This window comes from Gopherus flavomarginatus, chromosome 6, assembly GCF_025201925.1.
Source record: "Gopherus flavomarginatus isolate rGopFla2 chromosome 6, rGopFla2.mat.asm, whole genome shotgun sequence".
Lineage (NCBI taxonomy): Eukaryota > Metazoa > Chordata > Testudines > Testudinidae > Gopherus > Gopherus flavomarginatus.
The window spans coordinates 25,134,610-25,152,083 of NC_066622.1; the positions used below are offsets into that span (position 1 = coordinate 25,134,610).

A 17,474-nucleotide genomic window follows, 5' to 3' on the forward strand; every position below is an offset into this window, starting at 1 on the left:
TTTTAATTGGTTCTGTGTGTCCTAAAAACCCAAAGGTCTGGTCTGTGCGTACCTTGTTAAGCAATTTGATTGGTATATTATTCTCAAGCCTCCCCAGGAAAGGGGGTGAAGGGGCTTGGGGGGATACTTGGGTGGGGGTAGGAGGGAGATAGGGCTTCAAGTGTCCCCTCCCTGAATGTTTGTTTAAATCACTTGGTGGTGGCAGCAATACCATCCAAGGACAAGGAAATAAATTTGTGTCTTGGGGAAGTTTTAACCTAAGCTGGTGGAATATAAGCTTAGGGGGTCTTTCATGCGGGTCCCTATATCTGTACCCCAGAGCTCAGAGTGGGGAGGGAACCCTGACAAACAAGTTAATTGCAGATTTCAAAACATAACACTGATAACATGCGAGACTAGGCAAAAAGTGGGAATATGTCTTAACTGAATTTAGGTGACAGGAACGGAAATTCTGGAAATACAGAAAATGCTGAGCACCATCCTCTGTTTACTGGGTAGCTTTGTATGAGTGTATCTGGAGATTAGAAGTTAACAGGTGAAATAAATATTTCCATGTTCCTAGTCATGAATTTCTAACACCTGGGATCTGCCTAGCAATCCCTGTTTCAAAGAGGACAAAGGATGGTAGCACAGAGGAGCTATTTGTTTATAATCTTCCTAAGGATGCACTTGTTGAAGGCTGCATGCAAGGACAGAGAGAGAATCTCTGCTCTGGAATTCTTGTAGAACTATGTAGTAAGAACCATGAAACCACCCTTCAAAGCCCTCTCACATTTCAGAGAAAGAAGAAGACACACAGAGGAGCAGAGTCTAATTACCCTTGAACTAAAGATACCACTTAGAGTAAGATATAGAAATCCAATTTATATTTCACTTATGCCACATCAGGAACAATCGCTCTCTCAGATATTCTTCACAACTTGGTTTTATCAAGAAAGATCTTTCCAAGGCTCTGCCGATATCCACGTAACATCTGTATTTTTCTGTATGATTCTTCAGATTTGGTAAGTGAAGTCTCCTGGGTAATAGGGATGGGAAGGTATGGACTGTTCGAAACATTTTCTTATAATAAACTAACTATGAATAAGCACAGGATAGGTCAACTAAGCACAAAATCACACACCTAAAAACACAAATTATAAATATCAACACTTATTAACTTTCAAGGCTTATAATTTCAGAGATCTGGTGAACCTGGATTTGAACAGAGGTGAACAAATGTTTCAGAACAACATTAAGACAGCTACCCAATGGAAGCTGAAACTAAGGGAAAGGTAACCCAACAAGAGAGTTAATTTCTCCTTAGACCAGAATTATCAGACAGATGAACATGATATGCTGGGAGGAAAATCACCTACCTAGACTCTTGTAATGAGAAAACATGCCTAGTCATCTTATTAGAATCTGTGAGGATGTAAATAAGCATGCGGACAAGGGTAATCCAGTCAATATAGTGTTTTTGGACTTTCAGAAAAGCTTTGACAAGGTCCCTCACCAGAGTTCATCAAGGAAACTAAGCAGTCACGGGATGAGAGGGAAAGTCCTCATGGATCAGTAACTGGTTAAAAGATAGGAAACAAAGAGTAGGGATAAATGGTCAGTTTTCAAACTGGAGAGATAAATAGTAGGACCCCCCAAAGATCTGTACTGTGACCCGTGCGCTGTTCAGCATATTTATAAATGATCTGGAAAAGGGGGTGCACAGTGAAGTGGCAAAATGTGCAGAGGATACAAAAACCCAAGTCAGTTAAGTTCCAAGGTGAATGCAGAGTTCCAAAGGGATCTCATTAAACTGTGACTGGGCAACAAAATGGCAGTTGAAATTCAATGTTGATAAGTGCAAAGTAATGCACAGAAAACAATCTCAGTTATGCATACAAAATGATGGGGTCTAAATTAGCTGTTACCACTCAAGAAAGATCTTGGAGTCATCGTGGATAGTTCTCTAAAAACATCCACTCAATTTATAGTGGCAGTCAAAAAAGCTAATGTTCGGAATCACTAGGAAAGGAATGGTATGGAGAAAGTGAATAAGGAAGTGCTATTTAGCCCTTTATATAACACAAGAACTATTGGTCACCCAATGAAATTAATTGGCAACAGGTTTAAAACAAACTTAAGGAAATACTTCTTCACACAACGCACAGCCAATCTATGTAACTCGTTGCATGAGGATGTTGTGAAGGTCAAAAGAATTAGATAAATTCATGGAGGATAGGTCTGTCAATGGCTATTAGCCAAAATGGTCAGAGACATAACGCCATGCTTTGGGTGTCCCCAAACCTCTGACTGACAGAAGCCAAGACTAGAAGACAGATGACTGGCAGACAGGGCCTCTCATCCCGTGACTACTTAGTTTCCTTGATGGGCTCTGGTGAGGGACCTTGTCAAAGCTTTTCTGAAAGTCCAAATACACTATATTGACTGGATTACCCTTATCCTCATGCTTATCGACACCCTCACAGATTCTAATAAATTGGTTAGGCATGTCTTCCCATTAGAAGAGTCTACGTAGGTGATTTTCCTCCCAACATATCATGTTTATCTGTCTGATAATTCTGGTCTTTAGTATAGTTTCAATTAATTTGCCTGGTACATATGTTAGGTTTCCCAGCCTGTAGTTGCCAGGATTGCCTCTGGAGTCCTTTTAAAAAGTCAATGTTACATTAGTTATCTGCCAGCAGGGCCGGCTCGAGGCACCAGCGAAGGAAGCAGGTGCTTGGGGCGGCACATCCAAGTCTTTGGTGGCGGATCCCTCAGTCCCTCTCTTCCTTTTTGAGGTGCTGCTGAAGAGGAAGAGAGGGAGTGAAGGGACCGCTGCCAAATTGCCACAGAAGAACGAAGCGGCGCAACTGAGTTGCTGCAGAAGTGCCGCTGATCAGCCTTTTTATTTTCCCCCCCTTCGCCGCTTGGTGCGGTAAAAAAGCTGGAGTCAGCCCTGTCTGCCAGTCATCTGAAATGGAGGCTGATGTAAGCAAGAGGTTATACATCACAGTTAGTAGTTATGCAATTTCATATGTGAATTCTTTCAGAACTCTTGAGTGAACACAATGTGGTCGTGGTGACTTATTCTGTTTAATTTATCAATTTGTTCCAAAATCTCCTCTGACACCTCAATCTGGGACAGTTTAGATTTGTCACCTAAAAAGAATGGCTTGGGTGTTGGGATCTCCCTCACAATCTTTGCTGTGAAGACTGATGCAAAGGATTAATTTAGCTTCTCTGTGATGTCTTTGTCTTCCTTGAATTCTTCTTTTGCGACTTCATTTTGCGAGCCACAGATTGGATCTCTGTTTTACTTCTAAAGCAGTAATGTATTCTTCTTGCTAAGTATACCCTCTGCCCCCTAGCCCATCCCTGGTCTCTCAGACTTCACTCAAAATTACTGTTCTGTTCAGTCTCTCTGACACATCAAGCACTGGCCGCTGTCAGAAGACAGGATACTGGGCTAGACAACCACTTGTCTGAGCCAGTATGGTAGTTCTTATGTTCTAAACAGTAGCAATGGGGAGTGGCAGCAGTAGAGGGTGTCAAAGCTTGAACCATCTGATTAGCCAGCTACTACTACAGACTACCAAGTGAGAAGTGTACAGAAGAAGGAAGAGTCTAGTCCAAGGGTGGCAAACGTGGGGCTTTTGAGAGGTTAATATGCAGTTCCTTGCATAGACGTCAACTCCGGGGCTAGAGCTACAGGTGCCAACTTTCAGATCTGCTACATGGTGCTCACTGCGCAACCCCTGGCTCTGCCTCAGCCCCCAGCCCCACTCCACTCCTTCCTCCAATGCCCCCGCCCCTTCCTTCAAATCTGATGCGACCTTGCTCCTCCTTCCCCCTCCACCCCCAAGCCTCCTGCACACAAAACAGCTGATCGTGGCAGGCGGGAGGCGCAAGGATGGAGAGTTAGGTGCTGATCGGCAGTGCTACAGGTGGGTGGGAGATGCTGGGGGAGGAGAGGAGCTGACGGTGGCTGCTGACATATTACTGTGGCTCTTTGGCAATGCACATTGATAAATTATGGCTCTCTCTCAGGCTCAGGTTGGCCACCCCTGATCTTGTCTATAAACAAATAGTGGCACAGCATTCAAAGCACAGGAGAAACACAAAAATAGATACCCAAATATATGAAACACCAACTTTGCCAAGTTTCAAATAAAACAAACTCATCAATCAAAGGTTTATGTCATTATTCTGAATATCACTTAAAGTGGAAGCAGAGGGTAACTAGTGCTGCTTAATTTGTTTTGTAACTTTTATTTGCTGGTTTCTCAGGTGCAGAATAATGATTTTGAAATGTTTTTGTATGAAATGGAGATGTAATTGCACAATTCATGTTCTCCGATACTGAATGTTCAAAAAAGAAAAATAGATAGCCACATAACATTCCATTCAGTTACTCAATGAATGATCAAACTTAAAAGTGATGCATAATACATGTTGGTGTTTTGTAGCTCAGGGCCATAACTAGAGCGGGATGAGTGCGGTAGCCGCCCAGGGCACCGAGCCAGCAGAGGTGCAAAAATGGGGCGGTGTGCAGGATCGGACCCTGCAGCATCACCCCACCCCACCCACCGACCTAGCCCACCAGTATCCCCCTCACTCCCCCAGGGCAGGATTGGGCCTAGTGGCAGTGCTCATCACTGCCCTTCCCTCTTCCGCATCCCCTGCCCCGCTGCAATCGCAAGCCCAGTGACCCCGGTTGGAACATGCTCTCCCCGCGTCAAAGGCAGACAGGGCACTGAGTGTGCTGCTTGGCTCATACTGAGCATGCTCTCATGAACTGAGGATGGGAAAGCTTGAGGTAGCCAACTGCGACAGGTGTCCCCTCTATCAGAATTTGCCACTCATGGAACAATGAGACAGGAAGTAGCAAACCGTGACAATGCAGCAAAAAGAGAACATCTATGGATGTCAGTAACTGCTACTTGTAGCATAATCTGTCAGTGTTTTTTCACATTACATACAGCCTTCTGGCAGAAGGCGACAGTTTTTAAATTGTGGTGTCTCCCCTTTTAGGGAGACGCATCCCATAGTTTGAAAACCTGTGTGCTAAATGGAAGGCAGAAATCTGGGAGGGTACATCACTCCATGTACCCCCCACGCATCGCTTCTAGGGAGAGCAAATATGCTTGCTCACTCCGAGCACTAAAATGCTTAGTTAGAGCTCCGGTGCAGCTTGTGTCATGTACTAAGAAGGACATGCATTTGTCTGATTTTTCTTCTTACCTATTAGTGTAAAAATAGCTATGGTAACTGAAATTATTTCAAGAAATAAGTTTCTTTCATTTCAGTTTGACAATTCTGTACTTTTGACAGCAGCATGTATGGTCAGTTTCCCCGTTTATGTGGGGCCATCAACATAGCAATATGAGAAAAAAAAAGATTTTTTTATAATAGAAAAATACAATTTTAAAAATGGCAGGAAGATTCTGAGGCAGATGTAAAGCTACTTTAAACTTATTTTTAATTGACTAGGTTTCATAACCAGTCAGGACCAAACAACATGAAATATCCATTGCTCCCTTTCATAAATACAGTTATGCTATGAATAGTTAATCCCCATCTTTAAAATGGAAATTAGTATTGACTCGATTTCAAATTGAGTGTGTCCCTTTAAGAAATGGTTACTTTGTTAAACATGTAAATATGAGCAACAGAGAATTAATGGATCACTTCCAGATTATTTCTCAGAACCACTATAATATAATTCAATTTATCAGGTACACAGAGTACATGGATGCAATATTTTGACATTTACTGGGAATGTAAATAACTGCTATAACAGAAAGCAAGCCATCACTAAACAAAGCAACATGCAGAGAAATATTGATAGTGCATGTTTACTCTGTTGCTCACCCTAAGTAGGAAAAAAGTGAATAGGCCTAGGTGCTCATCAATAACGTAATGAAGAGCGTAACTTTGCTCGTCAGGTTAATAAGGAAAAAAAAAGTTTGGAAGAACTCATCTCTGGCCTATATCAGGGATTCTAGCTCATTATGCTGCTGTTCAGCTGTAGTTCCTATCATGTGCACTGGCATGATGATGTCACTCTCATTCATGCTCTGAAGGGAGCTAATGTGTAAGTTCTTCCCCAGGAACTGCATGGGGGTGTTCATTAGTAACAGCAGTGCAATGGGTGGGGTTTCTATCTTCAGAGTCTCCTTATTTTGGACTTCTGCATAAAGTTAGGGATGAACAGGAAATGGGAAGGCAGCAGGGGAACCCTACCCTTCTTCACTCTCCAAGCCAATGAATGGAGGCAGGTAGCAAATTTTGTGATATCATTGGCTAACCCAGTCTCCTCCTTACTGGAAAGTAGCATGAATATCAGCAAAAAAATTATTGCATTTTAAAAAATAAAAAAAATTCAGAGCATATTATATAAAGGGTACAATATAAAAATTTTTTTTTAATATGTCGATTTCAAAAAATTTAAGTGACAGTGTTCCTTTTGAAACGTTAGCATAAACACTTAGATTCAGTTGTAAATCAACAAGTTATGTATGTACTTGTCACTTGACTTAAATATATTCCTTAAGGCTTAAGATAGGGTTAAATTTTCAGCCTGGATTTTAAACGGCAAGTTAAACAAATGAATGACAGGCATCTGTTCTGAATGTCAATTTCTCCCCTCATATACTGGTCATTGTAAATGAATACAAGAATGTGTGGGTTACATGAACTTATTTTTAAAATTATGCATGCAACCAGTACATAAGAAGCTTTTAAATAAACTTCCTTCAAACAACCCATCTTTGGAACAGCTTAGGTTTACCAAAATGAAATTAGTGAGTGACTGGACTGCAATATAGTATAAGATACTGTGGTATTTTGAAGGAAGAATTTAAAACTATGAAAATACTTACTCTTTCCATACTTGGAACGCATTTCCTTAGCTGCATTCTCCAGAAGATTTTACATAATTTGTCTTAATTGTAGATATTGACACAAGTAATTGAGACTCACCTTTCTTTTCACAACATGAAAGTTCAAAGTGCTCTCTTCAACTAGCTCAAGTGGCCTTTTGATTGGACCCAGATACTCCAAACTTTAGCACCTGATCTTTTAGTGTAAGTAGCAATTTTTGTCAAAAGTATAACATTCCTGAGTTTATTTACGGTGGAGTGTACTCTATGGTACAGTGCATTCTACATATTCCTGGAATGCATTATATATGGCATTTACTGATTGTAGATCTAATGGCATTTTAAAATAATTCCCAGCTAAGTCTGCAATGCATAAATGTTGCTTCATTTTTTACCCACAACACTGGCTCCTCATCAAAATCAAGTCTGCAGAAGACTGAAGGACACTTGATAAAATTTCAAGTTGGGCAGATAAAATTCTTCAAATCATCAAAATGGTGCTTAAACTTCATTCTACTTTTTTTCTTTTAGTACCAAAAAAAATAACAATATGTTTAGTTCAGAAAGAAACTCAGGGGATATATATAGTAGGAATATGTGGGATGGAAGTAAAAAGCAGAGTTCATTTGGATGACTTTTACTCTCACTCTATTCTGAAGGTAACTTACAATACTATAAGACCTTTCCAATGCCTTGCTGAATTACTTCCCAATTACTTGACAACATATTCCTTAATTCCCTATTACATTTTTTATAATATTTTAGTGTCCAATATAAACTGCGAGGCTAGAGCCACACACAGACAAATATATAGGGGGAAAAGAACAAAAAAACACTAACCAGCAGCATGAATTCATCATCTCATCCAATTCACCTTATGCCCTTTAAAATTTCTGCTATTCTGGGATAGTACTGAGTAGGATACTATCTCATCTGCAGTTAATCCAGTATTTTCCCTCAAATATCAATTTATCTTAATATTCTCTTCTTCCTAATAAGGATTTTGAATATCATCTTTATAAAGAAAGTGAAGAATTTTGGTACAGCAGTAGAGACGAACTTTATGCTTCCATTGAGGCACTTGATTTTTCTTGCCAAACTTTGTGTTGCTGAATAAGTAATTCATGCAGCATTCTTTCCAAGAATGGCCAGAATTCTGATGTGTAAGTCACCTAATGGGCACTCTTTTTCTTAAGAAATTTCATGAGGATATACATATTATAAGCCTATTACAAGCTCATGCCTAGAGTAAGCCTAACAAAGAACAAGAAATTACAATCACTATTAGAAAAATAAGCTGAACTGTACATAAATGCAGAAGAAAGGGGCTAGGGACATCAAGTCTATCAATTAATGCAGAGAGACGCATCTTTTATCTTAATACAGGGCTTTCCTGAGTGTGCATGCTTGAAGGAGAGCACAAGTTCAAGCTGGAGGATGAAGCATTTCTTCTTCATTTAACAGTCACTAAATTAGCAGCAGCATATCTCTAGCTTTCCATCATCTTTTTATCTTATTCCCTCTCAATTTCAGAGTGCTCCCAGTAGCAATAGCAGCAGGGGGCGGAAAGAAGAGTCAGTCAGCAAGATCAAACTACTGCTGACCATGCCATCAAGAAATATTTGATGCAAACTACCATCTGCAGCAGCATCATCCTATTGTTTGAAAATAGTGTGGGATTCTCCTATCTGGAGAGTAAAAATATTGGTAAAAAACACAAAGGAACCCCTAGATTTCCGTACCTACAATACCACAGCCCATTTAAAACTTTTCTATTTGTTTGTTTTTCCCATTGAAGTTTTCTGTGTAATACAATTTTCCCAATAAGTATACTTGACAATTGAAGTTAAAAATAGAAATGAAAAAAAGGTGATCCGTACCCTTACCTTTCCGCGTGTTCTCTGTCACATCTACACCAAACTGGATGATGTCACCAGACAGAATCTCACATGGTGGGCTTTCCTCAGATCCTCTACTCAATCTCTGACTGTTTATGAAGGTACCATTACTACTCTTAGTGTCTTGAAGATAGAACTGTAAAGAAAAAATTACACTGCAATAAGTTATCTGCAAGAAGAAAGTTTGATTAAATGGAAGCTACAGACAAATTCCATTCTGCTACAGACTGTCAAGTTAATACACAAGCTAGGAATAAGAAATGCATCTATACTTGAATTTTATGTCTATACTTGAATTTTAGTTGTGTTTTAACACACACTAATATCTGTTAATGAACCCTACTGTAAATTCAAGCATAACTGCTACACAAACAATTGTTGCTAGTTGTGTTTAAACAGTTAAGCATGACCAGCAAAAAGCATTTTTGCAGAGTCTATTCTAAAATTCACAATCATGTTAGTTAACACATCTAACCCTTAAAGTGGTAGGCACACCCTCAAGAAATCTGTTTCTATGATACAAATTAGCCATGTTGTACAACAGGGCAGTGATGGTAAAAAGAAAAGCCTGGAAAAAAATGAAGACTCAGGAAACAGATATGAGGCCAAGAAGGTGAGAGAAGCAAGTCCAAATGCAGAATGGAGATACTTCTGCAGAAGACCAGCTCTCAACCCCTCTCAAATATTTAAAAAAAATACTGACATAAAAATAGGCGCCTATGGCCATATTTAGGCATCTAAGGGTGGGATTTTCAAAATCACATAAATGACTTAGAAGTACATCTACAAATAACTTCAAATGTTGAGTACAGCCTAGAGAAAACATTTTTTCATTTTTTGTTCTCATGCTAAGCATGTTACTAAGGCCCCTTTATTTGTCTATTTCAGCATAAATATAAAGTCTAAGTACGAAATCTCAGAAGAGAAAAAAATTCTATGTAATATCTAAAATCTATTAACAATTAGAAAACTGAAGAAACAAGTACAAAACAAACTAAATTTAAGACTATAAAATGGGAAGAAAAAACTTACCACATAAAAATCTTATTTATAATGAAATAATCCTTTAAATTTAATTTTTTTTAAATCTATTTTAAATCTTACAGAGCTGTACATGAGAATGATGACAAAGTGTTCTCAGATGTACAATTAAAAAAATTCTCCAATATTTACATTTATAGTAACCTTAGGTGTTACAAGAAGATGTTTTCAAGTGGAAATGCAATTTTCAAATTGGTGTCCCTTCAAATAAAAAATGTCTAGTTTTCATTTCATACCTATTTTTATTTTAAAAAATTAAAGGTTCTTGAATTTCTTAAACTGAAAACCTCATTAAAACTCAGAGGCAATAAAAATCATTTATGTGTTCTGTGCAACTAGTAAAAAGGATAATCAATCAGTTGTATCTATTCTCATCAAACTGAAGCTGAAGTGCAGATGCACAAACTAAATGTACAGAATTAGAGATACAAAGTCCTCCTTGGTCATGTTCTCTTTAAGACTTTTAGTAAATAATGTAGTCCAGTCAGCCAGCTTTAGCTTATTCTTTATATAGTAATAAATTTAAGTGTTTTTCTCCAGTGTATTTTTATACTATTCAAATGATCTTTCCTTAACAGTTCAATCCCTCCATCACTTTTACTGTCTCTCTCAATTCCGTCTTTAACACACCAATCTGGAGTACAGACACACACACAAACAGTACACAGTATTCCCAATGGCTTCCTCTTGTGCCATAGAAAGAACTATGACATTCCTGGGTCAGATGGTGAGGTCTATATATGTAGTTCAAAACTGTGCTGCCATGCCCCCACTCTTCCCTCCTCCCATGTACACACACATTGAGAAGTTGGTATCCAATTTATTATCTGCTACCTCAGATGAGATTCAAAAAACTAAAACCTTTTCCCAGGCTGAATTATATTATTTCCTGCCCATGTCTCAATTCTCAAGCCCCGCTCCCCACCTTTTTTTTTCCTCTTTAAATGTCCTCATAGGTGTTGGTAACTCCTCTCATTTATGTATTAGCAGCAAATAAAGTTACATGTGGTGCTTAGTTTCTCTCTTGCACATAATTTATAAAGATGTTAAATAAAACCAGACTTTACACACACCCAAACTCAACACATTGCCATTTATCGTGTTTCTTGCATACAGTCCTTCACTTTTTAAACACGTGAGAGTAGGAGTCAAACTAATTTAAATTTGTTTTTCCCAGTAATATTACATGAGAAATGATTTAATTGCTTAGTAAAGTTTAGATATTACATTTTTCGCCTTCCCAGTCATCCACTAGTTTTGCAACTTAAACAAAAGAATGGTAGATTTTTTTTTAAACACAAAACAAGTCAAGGTAAACAAAGTTTCACTGTGTTCTAGGTCAGCGGCTCTCAACTTTTCCAGACTACTATACCCCTTTAAGGAGTCTGATTTGTCTTGCATACCCCTAATTTTCACCTCATTTAAAAACTACTTGCTTACAAAACCAGACGTAAAAAGACAAAAGTATCACAGCACACTATTATTGAAAAATGGCTAACTTTCTCATTTTTACCATACAATTATAAAATAAATCAATTGAAATATAAATATTGTACTTACGTTTCAGTGTATATATAGAGCAGTATAAACAAGTCACTGTATGAAATTTTAGTTTGTGCTGACTTCACTAGTGCTTTTTATATAGCCTGTTGTAAAACCAAGCAAATAGCTAGATGAGTTGATGCACCTCCTGGAAGACCTCCACAAACCCCTGGTTGAGAATCACGGTTCTAGTTCAATGGACAGCAGCAATTTGCTAGGAGACAGAGTACTGCATCTAATATGCATATACATAATAACATACGTTATTGGAGAAGTTTCTAGAGGTTCTTTTCTTGACTGGTAGGGCGGGAAGGAAAGGAAATTTGGTCTCTGCCCATCCCAGAGTCTATGATGGGAGAGACTAGATACTTCTCTCTTCTCCAAGTTAGGATGGTGAGTGAGCTTATATCTTCTGGAGGAAAATGCATGTTTCTAACTGTTGCTTCTCTTCCTGCTCATATCCAACCTCTTTTCACCCCACTCAGTCATCTGATGTTCAAACATGAAACCTTATCAAAGTTGGGTTTTTTTCTGCAAGCCATTTTTTTCTTTTAAAAGAAAGCACTGATCAGCCTTAAAGTTCAGGTGAGACTTCTTCCATACTCTGGCAGACCACAGAAATTTTGTATGAAGTCTCTTGCTTTCAGGACTACTTTCTATCACCTCTGTTCTAGTTGCCTACAGAATCTCTCTCAAGATGTTTTATTAGCTTACTGGGGACGAAAGACAGAAATTAATGAAATCCTAAGAGTATTAAAGCAGAGGAACATTTCATTAACATTTTAATACTTGACTTCTAAGGAAAGAATTAACACCCTAAAGTAATATAGCATTTATAAGACTGCAGATAGTGCACTTCAAGAATCTAAACTAACAAATCTTCCATACACAATTGCTAAGGATATCTGAAATATTACTTTTGCATAATTCTTCACATACAAACTAAAAAAAGACAAGGGTTCCATAAATACTGATTTTTGTAGTTCCCAGTAAGTTTAAATGTTCCATTAAAAAGTTTGACAATTTAATGGAATTCCATGCTAAACTCCTATGAGCAACCTACTCTAGGTACAACATAATGAAAGTCCCTATTCCCCTCACTTCCAGAGTAAAACTGATTGGGGGGAAAAAAAAGGTGATGTTTTATTGAAACTTCAATTTTTTTTTAAATCTCTAGCTCTAGAGTATTAGAGATAACAAACCCTTAACATAATAAAGCAGTAAAGGGAGACTTTTTTCTGAAACCCCACTAGCTATTGTAATGTTTCCTCGGGGCACCCAGGGTTGTAAGGTGCCTCCCTACCACATTTCCTTAGTGTGAGGAAGCCTTATCTGTGCCTGCTGTGTTCCCCCATGCCATAAGCCACAGGTAACAAGCATTCTCCTCGGAGCCACTGTTACTTAACAGGTTAATGATAGGCACACTCCAACCTTTGAGACCTCTAAGCATCTCCCTAGACCATGCAGCCCCTAATCCACTGGATACTCGCAATATTCACAGATTTGCTGCTCCCAAAGAAAGAATACACCCCAGATTACCAGTCTCAGCTCAGATCACCACTCCGCTTAATACACAGCACTTAGATATGTTTATAGTGAAATCAAGTATTGGAAGCAAATGATTATACACAAAACATAACGATAGCATGCATTCTAGAGTCCAGACTTAACTGACAGGTTACTCTCATGTCTCGTAGTGTAATGCTCACTCAAAATCCTTGCAGCACTTCGCAATCAGCCTGGCTGTGATCCTCCTTTCATGAGACTGGCATACAGTCAGCTTGCCCTCTATCGTGGAGGATTCAGTAGGTTTCTTTGCACTCTCTAAAAATACTAATCTCACCCTTTGTCTTTATTAATAAGCAGGACACCCTGTGCTGTTTGTTACATTTTGTAGATTGCCTTTCTTGCAAATTTTGCAGTTTCTCAACTGTAGGTAAATAGGCCTACAGTGTGAAGCATACAATACAGAAAACTAGCCAGAAAGGGAGATGCATGTCTGTTACCTCTTGCCTGAAAGTAAGATTTCTAAAGTATGTCACCTCCTGACTTAACTTCAAGACCTTTTAGGAGCATACTAATGGATTTAACAGACGATAACACTGTTCAATATAACCCAGTACCCTTCCTCAAAAAACGGCCAGCATCAGAAGCTTCAGAAATGCAAAAATCCCCACAATTCTCTATCATGGAATAATCTACTCATACATCAGAAATGTCAAACATTCTGTGGAGGTTACAATTCTATTCTTAATTATGATCAGTAGGTCAGAGTTTTGGGTATGTAACCTAACCTCAATCCACAGCAGAACTCCTACAGATGTCAACAGGAAGTTCTCACAAATATCAAAGGTAGAATATTACCTTCATATAGCAAGACAATTCTCTATGGAAAAATATGCTTATCTTTAGGACCACTTTCATTTCTGCCCTTTTATTCTCCTTCCTCCTGTCTGTTTCTGTGTTCCCCCTGCATTTCCTTCCATTCAGTAACTCTTGGTCCCCTTCTTGTTCTATCCACTAAAATGATCAGAAATTGAATAGTTAATGCTGATATTACAAATATCATTAGGTTTTAGAGTTAACATCCCAGTGAGGTTAGCAGAGAGGACAGGAAAAGACAAATTCACACACTAATTTTCCAGAGTTAGTAGACAGAAACAAAACAGTGCTTTGCTTTACACTTGGTTTCACATTTAGAAGGTTTTCTGCACAACCACCAGGGCTAGATAGTTTTAAAATGAAAAATGTCATGTCAGCAAAACCCTCCTAGCACAGACAATTTATATTGGCATATGAGTGTTTTTGTTGGTATAGTTCGAGGTCGGCAAACTCTGGCACGCGGCTTGCCAGGGTAAGCACCCTGGCAGGCTGGGCCAGTTTGTTTACCTGCCGCATTGGCAGGTTCAGCCCATCACGGTTCCCACTGGCCACAGTTCGCCATCCCAGGCCAATGGGGGTGGCAAGAAGCCGCGGCCAGCACATCTGTCATAACCTTAGTCCCAGATTTGGACCTTAGCGTCCAAAATATGGGGGTTAGCATGAAAACCTCCAAGCTTAGTTACCAGCTTGGACCTGGTACCTGCTGCCACCACCCAAAAAATTAGAGTGTTTTGGGGCACTCTGGTCCCCCTGAAAAACCTTCCCTGGGGACCCCAAGACCCAAATCCCTTGAGTCTCAAAAACAGAGGGAAATAATCCTTTTTCCCTTCCCCCCTCCAAGTGCTCCTGGAGAGATACACAGACACAAGCCCTGTGAATCCAAACAGAGTGACTCCCCCTCTCTGTTCCCAATCCTGGAAACAAAAAGTACTTTCCTATTCCCCCAGAGGGAATGCAAAATCAGGCTAGCAAATCCAACACACAGATCTCCCCTGATTTCTTCCTCCCACCAATTCCCTGGTGAGTACAGACTCAATTTCCCTGAAGTAAAGAAAAACTCCAACAGGTCTAAAAAGAAAGCTTTATATAAAAAAAAGAAAGAAAAATACATACAAATGGTCTCTCTGTTTTAAGATGATACAATACAGGGTCAATTGCTTAAAAGAATATTGAATAAACAGCCTTATTCCAAAAGAATACAAATCAAAGCACTCCAGCACTTATATTCATGCAAATACCAAAGAAAAGAAACCATATAACTTACTATCTGATCTCTTTGTCCTTACACTTAGAAACAGAAGACTAGAAAGTAGAAACTGCTTCTCCAAAGCTCAGAGAAAGCAGGCAGACAGACAAAAGACTCAGACACAAACTTCCCTCCACCCAGAGTTGAAAAAATCCGGTTTCCTGATTGGTCCTCTGGTCAGGTGCTTCAGGTGAAAGAGACATTAACCCTTAGCTATCTGTTTATGACAACATCCCTTGCCCGCACTGCTTCCTGCAGCCCCCATTGGCCTGGGACAGTGAATTGCGGCCAGTGAGAGCTGCGGTTGGTCGAACCTGCCAACGCAGCAGGTGAAGAAACTGGCCCAGCCAGCCATGGTGCTTACCCTAGCGAGCCGCGTGCCAGAGGTTGCCCACCTGGTATAGTTTATTCTGGTTTGGCAAGCGATATAAACTATACCAGCAAAAGCTCTTTCATTCCAGTATAACTGAATCTAGGGTTTTCACCAGCTTTCACCGCCCCGGGGCCTACACCACCCTAGGGATGGCCCTGCCTCTATCTTATCCTCCCTTTCCTCTTGTATAAGCATGGAGCCTTTCTGAAGTAGATCTACAGAGTTTTGACTGATAGGCAGTCTGCTCTGGGGCTCCTCAGCCCTCTCATGCTTCTGGAAAGCTGATTCCCTTGAGACGGTATCCCTTGTAGGGCTCCCTACTTATTGATATTCCCAAAAGGGAGTATCCCACACAGTGTACATCTTTCGAGTCTAAGCTTTCCCACAGAACTTCTACCACTGTAGGACGTGAACTGGACATGAGCAGCAGAATTCCCCTCGCACCAGAATGGGGTTTGACTCTTCCTGGAGTCATCATGCTGGAAGACTGAGAACGCATAGTTTGTTGCAAGTAGGACCAAGTGCCTTAAAGCTGTTGGTACCTCATATAGGTTGCAAGGAAAGCTGCACACTGAAGCATGGGACAAATCAATTTTGCCCTTAAGCCTCCAAGGACACCTTTATTCTAACAAGAGCCTGCTCAGGACTGTGTCCTCGAGTTGATGGAGACAAACTACCTAAAACACACACAGTCCCTTATGTGTGTGTGTGGTTGGGGGTGGGTGCGGGGTTGTGGTTGTACAATTGAAAAATTATCTTAACCTGTGGAAACTTTTTCTGGATTTAAGTCATTGTATAAGCTGGTACTTTTCTAGAAGTCTAGCAAGGAATTAAGAGAAGCCTTAATACTGTATAGGTCTAATGCTGAAAATGATCAGAGGCTTATACTATTACCTCTAAAAATGTTGAGTGAAGGAACTGTACATTTAAAAACAAACCTTCTTTCCAAGAACTAAGCTGAAAACACTTTTTTGGTAACCAATAATGCAGATGTTAACTGGTTTGCTTAGCAAAAGCTTGGCATACATGATGAATCAAGGAGACTTCAAGCATACTTCTGAGGAAAAGGAGCCTTTAATACTCCTGGTGGAATTCTGTACCAGTATTTTAAACTTCTGCAAAATTCTGTCAAACTTTTGTCAAAATAACACAATATAATCATGCCAGTATCAATTATTTTGGTAATTTATTTAAAAATACCTGTCAGCAAATATGTCTATAACAATACAAACAAAAAAAAGATTAAGGATTTTTTTTTAAACATACACAAATAGATTCCTTACTAAGATATTAATACAGGACTCTCAGATTTCTGTACCGTAGTTTAAAGGAATTACTATTTCTCGCACTCCTCAAAAGCAGTGCAAAGTCCTGGGGGGATTCGGGGGGTAATGGGAGAAGCTGAGGGAGAGGGAAGGAGCATGGAAGTGAACCTGGAGGGTTGTTGGGTGTGGGTGGGAGAAGTATGGAACACATTTTTGGGGGGTGGAGGTTGTGGATTGTTAGGGAGTTGAGTCTCCACCATGAAGATCCTGGATGACCCCTATCCCTCCCATTCAGTAAGGCACATCTGCCCCCGTCCCTCTTGTATCTGTGCAGCCTCCTTCTCCCATCCCTGTGTCCCTGCAGCCCCACTCCCATTCAGCTTCTGGCTCAATGCTGTCACCCCCACTAGCTTTTCTGAACCTCAATCTGTGACCTCCCAGCATCGCTGTATGCCTTGCTCTGTCCATCCTGTGCCTCTTCACCTGGCCCCACTGTGAGGAACACAGCCTCTTTGCTGGCTGCCCTCTCTTCTAGTGCCACAGCAGCCCCTGGTGGGGCAAAAGATGTAACTACAGCGCTTCACCAGCAGAATCCATAGAAAAAACTGGGGGGTGGAGGGAGACCATGAATTCTGCACACATGCAGTGGTGCATCCAGTGGTGCAGAATTCCCCCAGGAATACCTTAACCATACTTCTGCCAACTTGGAATGTTACTAAAAGATTTCCTGTTATTTCCACAGATTTTGAGTTTCTTCAACTTTGCAGAAGTGCTTACTAGAACAGAGCACAGGACCCTGAAGTTTGTAATGAATGAATTAAAGGAAGCAGAATTCCCAACTTTAAGTCTTGAATTCATTTCTCA

At 39.9% G+C, this 17,474-nt stretch overlaps 1 protein-coding gene across 21 annotated transcripts in view; it reads right to left on the bottom strand.

Annotated features, from left to right (window-relative positions):
* SLMAP (sarcolemma associated protein) overlaps positions 1-17,474 on the bottom strand; it is a 200,351-nt gene that overhangs the window by 107,946 nt on the left and 74,931 nt on the right. For 11 of the 21 annotated variants that reach the window (XM_050958433.1, XM_050958444.1, XM_050958438.1 and 8 more), the window contains one exon: positions 8,744-8,897. In XM_050958433.1, coding sequence (XP_050814390.1) covers positions 8,744-8,897 — 154 coding nt within the window. The remainder of the gene's footprint in view (positions 1-8,743; positions 8,898-17,474) is intronic. The other 10 variants (XM_050958442.1, XM_050958455.1, XM_050958435.1 and 7 more) reach the window with 1 other exon arrangement.